This window comes from Eimeria necatrix, genomic scaffold, assembly GCF_000499385.1.
Source record: "Eimeria necatrix Houghton genomic scaffold, Enh_scaff12, whole genome shotgun sequence".
Classification (NCBI taxonomy): domain Eukaryota; phylum Apicomplexa; class Conoidasida; order Eucoccidiorida; family Eimeriidae; genus Eimeria; species Eimeria necatrix.
The window spans coordinates 179,579-190,871 of NW_013654875.1; the positions used below are offsets into that span (position 1 = coordinate 179,579).

General features: G+C 46.2%; 1 protein-coding gene across 1 annotated transcript; it reads right to left on the reverse strand.

The window, feature by feature from the left end:
* Positions 1 to 7,105: 7,105 nt before the first annotated feature.
* Positions 7,106 to 8,646, reverse strand: ENH_00010270 (SAG family member; the record flags this gene model as incomplete). The annotated part of the gene is made up of 5 exons (XM_013584102.1): positions 7,106 to 7,214; positions 7,335 to 7,538; positions 7,703 to 7,800; positions 7,938 to 8,143; positions 8,463 to 8,646. 5 exons carry the CDS (start codon positions 8,644 to 8,646, stop codon positions 7,106 to 7,108), a joined length of 801 nt encoding a protein of 266 aa, XP_013439556.1.
* Positions 8,647 to 11,293: the final 2,647 nt, after the last annotated feature.

Below are 11,293 nucleotides of genomic sequence, written 5' to 3' on the forward strand. Positions count from 1 at the left end.
GCGGGTGGACAGCGTGCATGGTGTCTGAGCATTTTCTGAGGTCTTTAGCTCGGCTAAGTGAATTTTAAGTAACAGTTTGAGCCGCTTGTTTTAGTGTACGTTGGAGGCTTTGTGTTCGAAGCCCTCCGAGCTGCCAGGTCGCCATGCGCTCACCCCGTTACTGGACCCCCACCGGACCGCGCTAGCACGAGTGGCATTTTCTTTCAAATCAGCAGCTCCGCAATACCTCTCACTATAGGACTTTTATATCCTTAATGGTTTCTATGTAGGATAATTTTTTACCTATTTCGGTCCCCTTAGTGTGGATGGGTGGTGCATGGGGTGCATGGACCGCTGGTGACTCCTCTGGTCGCAGCAGCCGGCGTATATATCTTTGTAAAAGAAAGACAAAATGACAAGCTAATGAATACTGTAACGTTTACCCCAAATGTTGGTAGATGTGCTGGGATGGTCGAAACAGGCTCCTAAATATGCTGGGGGCAAGACGTCGTAAAGGTCCCCAAGGCTCAGCGCACACAACCCGCATGAGGCGGATAGAAGACACGAAAGCACTAAAACCAACGGCATTAAAGACACCTTGCGCTGGGGATGTACACCTTCAAAATCACAGGTTAAAAGGAGGGACACGTGGAAAAGACGGCTACCTTGTGCACGCTCAAATAAGCACAGAACTCCGATACAGGTACATACTGAAAGGTAGAGATGCTGTAAAACCGGTCAACAGAAACAAAGTGAGGTGAACTACTTAGTGCTTGAGGTGGCTAAGTCCAGCTGTGTGAGTTGCCCGGATCAAGGCGCTGCAGTCGATATTCATGTTGAATGCGAATGGAATAACGAGACCGGGATACTGCAGAGCTACACCACTCCAACCACTTTACAAGCCCCTTGTGCATAAGGATACCAGGAAGTTTTTCCTCTACGCTTCAAGGCCAACCAGTTTACGTGGTGCCGCAAAGTAAAGCTAGCACTGCACTGCAGCCGATACAAAAAGCCCAAAAGTCACACCTTCTCCCAAATTACAGGTAGATGCCTCGGCACCCGCAAGTTCTATTGCAATTGTGTGAGCATTGGTGTCTTCCGGGTCGCGCTCTTGGATTTTCTTGAGGTTTTCGGTCACTTCACTGTCATCCGCCTCAGTGAGGGCTTTCAGCATGTCCCCGAGGTTTTCCGTTCTTAGGGTATTTATGATATTCAGGCACGCTAAACATGGTAAGATAAAACAAGCTGAATTGAAGTACAATTACATCGCTGCACTTTTACCCATTGGACCACCCAATAGCCGTTAGGAGTACATGGATCGGCCTGCGTTGAAGCATCCGAATGCAATTCATTAAAAAAGATGACACTTGGGATTAAATTGCACTAGATTAGAAAAACCTTGTGTGCATGCACAGCTTCGGTAGTCCGACATATCTTCACAGACCGCACTGTGGCTGAGGCCAGCATAGCGTAATTCACTAGCTTTCGTTTGCTGTTCACCCTTAGTTTTGTGTTCGGCAGTGGGAGGCTGTTCTTGACTGGGAATAAGTTAATTAGTACCAAGGCAGTTCTCATGAGAATCCTTTGTACCAGAGCGGAGGGAGAGCGCCAATGAGAAGTATGTTGCGACCGCACTGCCGAGGACGCCAGCGTAGCAAGCCAAGAAGGCTACGCTACTCATTGGGGGACAGCAAGCCTATTGTGGACTAAATGATAGCACATTAAGCCCAAAAACGTATGGTTGGAAGGCAAAAGGGCTAAGAAAACGGAGATTTGGAGTGTGTAGGATTTGATCGCAACGACTGTGGTTTGCCTGCACTGAGCCGGTGGGGACCTTTTTGACACCTAGATCTCAGCATCCAGTGACCCAGAAGCTTGCTTGAACTGCTCCACAGCATCCGTAATTCCTTATAAAGAAAGTAGAGCGTCTGATTAACGCATTTGTTTCACAAAGGTACGCCAGTCCCACTATATATCGCAATTAGTCACCGATAATGTAGTGCACAGACACTACAATGGGGCTGGTTAGTGCTCTAATTTTTTTTAAATTATTTATTTTTTTATTATATTCTAATAAAAATTTAGAGAGGATAGCTAGCCAGCGACCTACGAGGGGTCGCAAGACTGGAGGAGGACAGGGCCCTCTTACCAGACAAAAAGTAAGAGAAATCGATTATTATTTTATATGCACACGTGAATTCGTGGAATTGCGTGGAGACTGGGGCTGGAGACAGCGCCGGCGCCAGGCAAGCCTCCCTCCCTTAGGGACTAGGAGGCGAGCTCCCAGGAGGGCGCGAAACAGACAGACAGATTTTGAGAAACTCAAGAATTTGTGTTCATAATTGCAATAGCTATAGTTTCTAGGAAATGGACTTGCGTAGGGTGCAGTCTATAGGCCCTGCCCAAGGGACAGAAAGCACGTAGTCGCAGCTGCGGGCGCAGTGCACTACAATGCGCGCCTGCATTATTTGTAGTGTGCAATGCGCGCCTGCATTATTTGCACACATCATCCTGAGTAAGGAGGCAGAATTCCGCAACGACAATTTTCCTATTTAGAAACCCTTAAGAATATAAAATGTGCATCAGAGTCATTGTGAAACTGTTAGCAGGAAAGGGAACGGTACACCTGGTAGCAGGGTCCGGATAGGATGATGATGGCTTGGGGTGAGCGGATGGTGACCTGCAACTCGAAGGGCTTCGAGGACAATACATCTGAAACGGATAGAACACTTGAAAAGAACTAGACAGGTTGGCTCACAATTTGCTTAATATTTGTGAAGACAAGCTGCAGAGTCCAAAAAATGGCAGCATGTCGCATTCGCTCGCGGCATGGGAGGGTTCTTGTAGTGCCTGGCACTACAATTGACCTTCGTCGTTATCCCTCGAGGCTTAATAGTGCGAAAGGCATGAATAATATTAAATATATTAAGGCATGAATAATATTGAATATCTTAAGGCATAAGGCACAGCTGGATAGCGGAAAATCATAAACGGGAACTCGCGCCAGCCGGCCCGCACCGGGCAAAGGGCTGGACGCGAGGCCGGTGCCGCAACTCAGGCATTGACCCTCAGCAAGGGTCAACACCAGTTCTATTATTCTGGGTTTCCTGAGCCTTACAATAATATGAACTCAACTGTACATGATTATTTTGATGTTGAAGTCGTTGACCATTATTACAGTGCTTTCATCCTAGTCAGACTCGCTCGAGATCATACGTAGTAACAGTGTAGTCGCCGACTCACTACACCTGTTCACTACAGTTCTTGTACATTTACAGATGCTTCTTCTGGCCAACTTCTTACGAAAAGAATCTTACTGTTCTTTAACCATCCGATTACCTTATAGGGAAAAACTATTATTATCAAACGTGGTGAATAAAACCAATTTGTATCGATTTTTATCCCACTTCGTCACGCTCCTGCGCTCGAGATTGGTCGTCGGCACCGGAAACAGTACCTCCGTGCTTTTGGTCGACAGTAGAAACGCGAAATTACTGGCCGCGGCATTATTAAATGGAGCCTGTGTAACGTAGTATGTGCCTGTTGACGGGTCGAAGCTGGACATGCGGAGTAAAGGCAATAGTAGTCATGGCAGAACGGATGAAAGGCAAGACAAACTCGTAGGCAGATGCAGATCTGGAAAACCAGGACGACCACAAATGTGAATAGGTAAGGCAATTGCCAATATGAAGCATGCACATGTAAAAGCATAATTGCGACACAAGTACGAACGGGCACAGCTGGTGATGAGAGTGGTAAAGGAAAACGAAATGGATTCAACAGTTGACACTTTGTGGTGGCTGAGTCCAGCTGTGTAATTAGCCCGGATCAAGGCGCCGCAGTTGAATTTCGTACCGTGTGAGAATGGAATTACGAGTCCGGGATATTGCAGAGCAACGGCATGACAAATGCCTTATATATTCCTTTGAACAAGCGACAAAAAATTGCACTTTTACAGTGCCTTTGGGCTGGGATGTTTACAGATGCAACTGTAGGGGACTGTGAATCAAGTTAGCGCTGTACTGTTCCGCTGGTGCTAATGCCGTACCGCTCCCGCATTTGCACTTTCTGCTCAGTTTCATGTAGCTGAATCTTCACACGAGATCTTTTCTGCAACGTTTATAGCAGTAGGGCTTTCGCAGTAGGGCTTTCCAGATCCTTCTCTTGAATTTTCTTGAAGCTTTCAGTCAACTCATTGTCTTTTGCCTTGGTGAGGGCTCTCGACAGGTCTTTGAGGTCTTGTGTTCTCACGGTGTTTATGTGGGCCAGGCATTCTTGAAGCGGTGGTAACACAAGTTGAATGGAAATGCAGCTATATTTTCGCAGCGGCGTGTAGTGGGTTGTCCAGTAGTCATCTGATGCATGGGCAGACTTGAACTGAAGTGCCACTGGGAGATCATAACACCGAAAGCATTTGTGAAAAAAATTGCACAGGAATGCATTGCGGCCGTCATAATGTGTAAGCATATACCCAGTAGACCCGTATATCTCCACAAATCAAACTATGGGTGGGGCTATCTCAGCAGCATTCACTTGCCGTTCTCATCTATAATTCACCATCAGTTTTGTCTTCGGCTGTTGGCGGCGTTTGCTCAACGGACACAAGCAATTTTGAGCTAAGACGATTTTCCTGAGAACCTGTTGCGGCAGAGCAGGCAGAGTGCGCCACTGAGAACTCTGGGGCTGCAGCATGTGGAGAGCGCGTCAGCATAGCAAGCAAGCAAACATCCACGAGTCATCGCGGGGAAGTCAGCTTGCTAGCAAGTGATGTATTTTACTTGCTAGCAAGTAAAATACACCACACAAAACCCAATGAAAAAGAACAAGGATAACAGGGGAATGAAATGGTGAATGAAGGCATGTACGATCACTTAGCAATGGCTGTTGATTGCATTACTGGAAGTCTCATGATGCATTCAAGTACCTGAGACCCCTATATGATGTCTCCATCCCCCGGTCGAGCCATACGAGAAACTGCTTCAACATTTCCATAAATTCTATAGACCTGTAAAATTAAAGTGTTCAGGCGTCTCATTACTCTGTGGTACCTTACTTCTTCTTTTTCAGAGGTATCTATGCTTGCTGCACTGCAGATCTCGATGAGTCAGCAAAGCCTTATCCACGCTGTTTACACACCATTCAAAATGTGTAAGGCAGCACTTCCACTTCTAAAGCAGTAAAAATGTGAACTAACTTTTCCGTAAAGGCGTTTTGAATGTAGTGATGGGAAATAAGACGGCATTCATGTTGACGAGTTTCCTTCGAGGTCACGGTGTCACGCCAGGATACCATGTTGCAGAGATCCCTACGATGCCTGGACCCCAACACCAAATCACCCAATGAGTTGCTTTTATGGACCTTTGAGATTAAAATTTTTGAGGTTTTTACCTTTTGGCAACGCATTTCTTATTTCTCGGTGGCAGGGTTTGCACGAGGCATTTATACCTCGTGACGATCCCTATGAACCACATCCGGCCTAGCAACGCCGTCCACACACCATCCAAAATGAGTCGAAAAAAATTAATACATGGGACACTTATACTTAGAAATCATTAAAATATGAATTAAATTTTACCGAAAGGTATTTCGAGCCTAATGGTGGGAAATAAGTCGCTACTCATGATAAGGAGGTTCGATTGAGGTCAGGGTGTTCCGTGAACAGCAGGTGACCTGCATTGAACAGCAGGTGACCTGCATCCTCACAAGCCCCCAAAGGCAAAATTTGTGATTCAGCTGGATATTATTGCTTACAATTTAGTCGAAACATGCTCAGGCAGGATAGAGAACCCAAATATTGCCCACAGGCTCTGGATGCCCACGTGCTTTGACGTGCGGTGCTCACACTGCCGCTTCTTCATGTCGATGTCCCAAACAAAGAACCTCGGCAGTTTTCCAACCAATAGTTTCTTAGGATGATAAGTTGAGCCAGAGGCCCGTACAATCTATTCATCCTTTATGTTGCTAGCTATACTCACCTATTCCGCAGAGACATGCTGCCACAAAGCTCAATATAAGTGTGTACTGATTAATATCTGCTGGTTGTTTTGGATTTTGTCCACTATAGGCTCCCGCGTCAACTCTTTGCTTCGTTAATGTGCCCTGCAGAAGCTATCCTCACCGGGCTGCAATTTATGCGCTTCTTTTAATTTTGAGCTGAGTTGCGACAGAACGAGTGCGAATTTCACCGTAGAATCACAACTGTCCCTGCCTGCTGTTGAGATATGCAAACGTTGCTTAATTCACAGCCATTCCCGTCGAAGTTGGTAGAAACAACATTCATTATTCCCCTTACGTGGTTTTAATGCTTCAGAAGTGTGCAACCACCCTATTACATTAATTCGGAGTATGTTCCTTTCACAAGATGAATGCACACATTGATTCCAAAAAGTGCGTCGAGGCCCTAAGAGGTGTTTACAAATCGGCACTTCATCGTTAACTATAGCTTCTTCGTGCCTTCGTTAGAACTGTGCGTGAAAATGAATTTCAAGCAGTTTCTTCTACGTTGACAAGGGAACCCCTTTTCTGGCTGTTTTACTCAAAAATGAATGTTTTCATCTCTAACATCTATATTCTAAAAATAGGATCAAGAAAAAGGAAATCTCCTGGATGAAAAGATTTTGACACTGAGTTGAAAAAGAGTTAGGCTGATACAAATCAAGAAAACAACAAAAACAACTGACGTGCGGGGTTGCGACCAACATCATACGTCTCAGTGAGGCGCTGCTGCTGCCGTAGACATAAAACGCTCCCACATTCCAGGAAGAAAATTGGCTTGGGCATTGCGGATGCAGTATTTAGTTTCACGACAAATTTGGTCCACAGAGTTGTTCAATTCCCGTCTTGCAACCTTTAATTTTGAAAACATGGCACTTATGTAGAGCATTTCCAGCGTTCCTCTGCTTTTTTAAAAGAATGCGATGCGAACTGAAGCTGTACATCACCGCACAGGAAAATTATGTGCAGCTTCCTCCACTCAAAGGTGAAGCTCGGACATAAAGGTGGAAAAAAGTGTTATGAATTTTTTATGGACATTTATTCGCAGGATTCGCCTACTCTGACGCGCAAGACGCGCAGTAATTATATTGATAATAGTCAGCACTCCTGCGTTGCCAGTCACCGGCCGTTTTCAACCCAACATTATCAACGTGAGAAAGAAAAGCGTAACTGTAATGGCAGGGACTGTGATGGACGCTGAGCCCCGCTGTCGCTTCAGAAGCGCTTCATATACTTCAGTCCTGCAAAAAATCAGAACAAAGCGCTTGCTTTGTGGGTTCAGCTCCATACCTTCATGGATCGCACGCTGCAGCGTTGAAGAGCAATAACGCTGCCAGATTGTTCTGTGGAAAACAGCTCACTCGATTGGCCGTGCTTCGTCCGCTGCTAGAGGCTCTATGAAATAGCAAAATAACACATTGCTACCGGCTGTACAATCTGTAGTGGCGGCACACGACACTTTCCCCGCTTTAGTAGACACTATGGCCGCAAGATTTTTTGCCGCTGGGTCGTTCAGTGGCTCCACGCCCAATTTATTGGTTTGAGCCGACGCGTCGTAGTTCTCTCTGCGCAGAAGCCCGCAGTAGCCAGATCAAAGGAGTTGACAAGGACTGCGGAACAAAAGAAAATGAAGTGGCTTTAGCTCACCATTCATGGTCAATATGAACGAACACCACATGCCTCAGTGTACTGCAGAAACATTTCTTTGAGAAAACTGCAATAGACGGACTGTTCGAGATGGCGCAGTCCTGCAGTGAAAGATTCCTTGATCAGAGCCCCGCAGTCGAACGTTGTAGAATGTTCAAAAGTAATAACAAGTCCAGAATACTGCACACAGACAACAGCGCATTGTAAACCGCTGTGAATGGCGGCTAACAAATGTAGGCTAGCAAGCTCCCGAAAAAATCAGTACACAGGGCCCCTTCAGAAAATTTTGTGTCAACATTTAGTTCGAGAAGGCATACCTTCGACGTATTGGCATTCGTTGCATCACAGCTGTCTTTGCTTTCCCCTGCGAGCTCTTTCACGATGTCAGTGACGCTAGTTTTGGTATCACTCTTTGTTGGAGGAGAAAGACTTGATTTAACTTCATCGCTAGTTGCTTTAACGAGCTCGCTCAATAATCCGCCTAGCCCTTCCGTTCGCAAGGCATTAAGAATGGGCAAGCATGCTGAACAGGAGCAAACAACGCACTTCATTCCTTACGGTGGATGATGCTCTGTACAAATACTAATTAATAGATAAATAATCCGAACCAATCAGTAAAGCCTTTGGTTTTGGCGCCAACGGTTATTGAAACAGCGTACGAACAACATGCCATAAATGCTGACTGCAAAACAGCTGACGAGTCGTACGAGCATTTCATCGGTTACACCATTGTACTATCCACCGTCTGGTGGCACTCGTGGGCTCTAGAAGTGTCTACAAAAGACATAATAGTTGGGTCCAGCTTGTCTGTCATTTCTCTCATGTCCACACTTCCAATTTACCATCAGTTTTCTCTTCAGCAGCAGGTGCCGCTGCCACGTGAGCGAAGGAAGGTGGCTTTATCTCTAGGCTCTTGCGGTGCGGATTGACAATAGCAGAGCGAATGGGGACTCCTGCTGAAAAGTTCGGTGCCGCTGCCCCGGCGAGGAGACCAGCGTAGCACGCCAAGAGGCCAAGTTGGGACATTTAGGAAAAACATAGAAACCCGAAGGGTCGACAGGAACAAAGTTGACGAGCACGTGCAGCTCAACACACGACAGAATAAAGGTGTGCAATTTTTTTGAAACGAATGCGTGCGTGCAGTGGGCAACTAAGGGTTCAGGGTTCATCGAGGTGACAATCCCAGCACCGTGATCTAGCTGCCAGCTAGAGCACGGTGCTGTCCCACCATGTCGGCTAGGCTGCGCTTATGTTTTGACCCAGTATTCATATTTGCGGAGCATCAACAGAAAACGTTTGAAGACCTGAGTATGTAGGCTTTTAGTGGTGTGTTAAAGTAAGCGATTATTCAATTGGTTGCTACAAGCCTATATGCTACGGAAATGCGTGTGTGTGTTCATCTGTCGCTCACACGCATTAGGAGCTGCGCGAAAATAAAAGGAGCCAAATTTTGCCCTGTTAAGAGAAGCGTAACTCTGTTGATCCCCCATTTTACTTCCCTTTTGCCCAAGATGTCTTCTGGGTGCTGCAAGCAACGTGTAGCCTAAGGGACCCCGAAGTCCCCAGGCCGGTGGGATCTCGAGCACATTCACACAAGCAAAACAACAAGACCAATCTTATCCTGCTGGCATAGTTTGTCACGAAGACCCAAACATTTTCGTGTGTCGTCGCAAGCCAAACTGCAGCCCATTCTACATAAGCACACACATAGGTATCGCAATTCACCGTCAGTTTTGTCCACTGCTTTGGAGCAGTGGTGGTTGACGATTTAATGATCTTGCATTCAGTCTGTTGTTGTGTGAGGTAATAGTGATCTTGCATTCACTTTATTGTAGCTAGGATTGACAGTTACACATTTCTGGGGACTCTCTCTGAGTTGTCCGCTGAGGCTGCCTTGTTAAGGTGTCCCCACCACTGCATCCCGGCAGACTGAGGAGAGACACTGTGGGAAAGTGGGAAACACTAAAGCTCAGAGAGTGTTTGGGAAGAGCCAGCGGAAGTAAGGGGACAAAAGGAGGAGAAGGGCGAACATGGAAAACGTGGAGAAACTGCTAGTAGCTGTGTCTGCACGAGACGCAATTCATCAAGCTGGCAGTCTCAACACCCATTGATGCAAGGGCATGCATATGAGCTCACCACCCCTTTTCAACATTTCGTAAAGCGATATGTGTATTGGGTAACTGCTCTATGCCGCCAGATTTGGTCTTCCGATATGGTTATGCCATGGGAGACCAGGAGAAGCCGCCAGACCATGCTACAGTCCATGTGGCACACATTCCAGTTTACCGGGACGCAATGAAAATTCCCACTGAATCTTTTTCGAAAAACGTTTAAGGATGTATGAGTGCTCCTGAAGGCGGTTACTTTGTGCGCTTCAAAAGTAGGCAAGGCACATTCGCACCAGTGGACTCGGCACGCTATATGGCTTGCCCCAGTTAAGCTGCCTCAGCATTCAGTTGTAGAACCTAACTGCTGAAGCAAGTCAAAATTTACGAACAATTAGCAGCTGTCAATACGCTGGGCAACTGAAGTTTCAATGGATGGCCAAACGGCAAGGCCGTTTGCAGCTTGGAGGGCCACTGCGTCCACCTCTACAACCAGACTGAAAAGAATTGTTCGCAAGTTGTGCTCTAGTTGCTTGTTTCACTACGCAGAACTGTCTGTCGAAATATTGGCTACTACTTAGTAGACAGAAGCCTGTACCACCTACAGTGTTACGCTCCCAAAAAATAGGGGTCTTAATTCAAACACTCAAATTTTAAACAGTTCATATGCAGTTGTTGCATTTGATATTATTTGTGTCTGCTTGCTTTGAAGCGAACAACAATTTTCGATAAGATTTACAACACGGCGTTCATGGGTGGAGCCAACCGGAGCGGGAAACTGTGCAACTGGAAAGGCCATAACATGAATTTGGTAGCACGGTGAGATGAGCAGGAAATGAATAAGCAAATAAACTTCAATGTGAAGTCTCGGGTCCCTACAGCAGCCAAATTTAAGAAAGAGGCTGCTGCACTTCTTGGTGGCTACCTGGGCTACACTATTACAGCTTTTGGCTGGTCTGCAATGTGGTGGCGTGCAAACCTGACCTTTTTGCCGTGGAATGAAGTAGATGTTTAGTGAAACGAGGGCGGCATTATTGCGAAATCGTTACAGGAGTACAGATTCGCGCAAAACGTTACATGACCATCGGCAGCATTCCATCAGGAAATATGACTTAGCGAAATTTACATTAGGCGCATCACACCTTAGCTTGAGTTTCTAAAAGCGCCGCCCAAAAGAAGCAAGCAAGAAACGGCAAAAGACGAAGGACGCAAAGGCACGGAATTCACAGAAAGACAGTAAGGACGGAGAGACAGGAAACGCAAGGATCGAGTACAGGAGACATGAAGAGCCATGAAACGCCATAGGACAGAGAGAACGAAAGATAAGAGGCAAAATGAGAAAGCGAACACAAAGAAACAGGTGCTAAATTAAAACTGGAGGAAAAGAGATACAGGAGACAGCATAGAGATAAGAAACAGAGAGATGGCGAACATGAAGGGACGAGGGACGGAAGGTGACAAGAGGGAAAAAGCGTCAGGAGACAAAAACAGATTCGAAGGGAAGATGTCCCAAAGAACCTCGAACGAGAAAACGAGCATGGGAAAACATCTTGCAGCTATATTGCAAT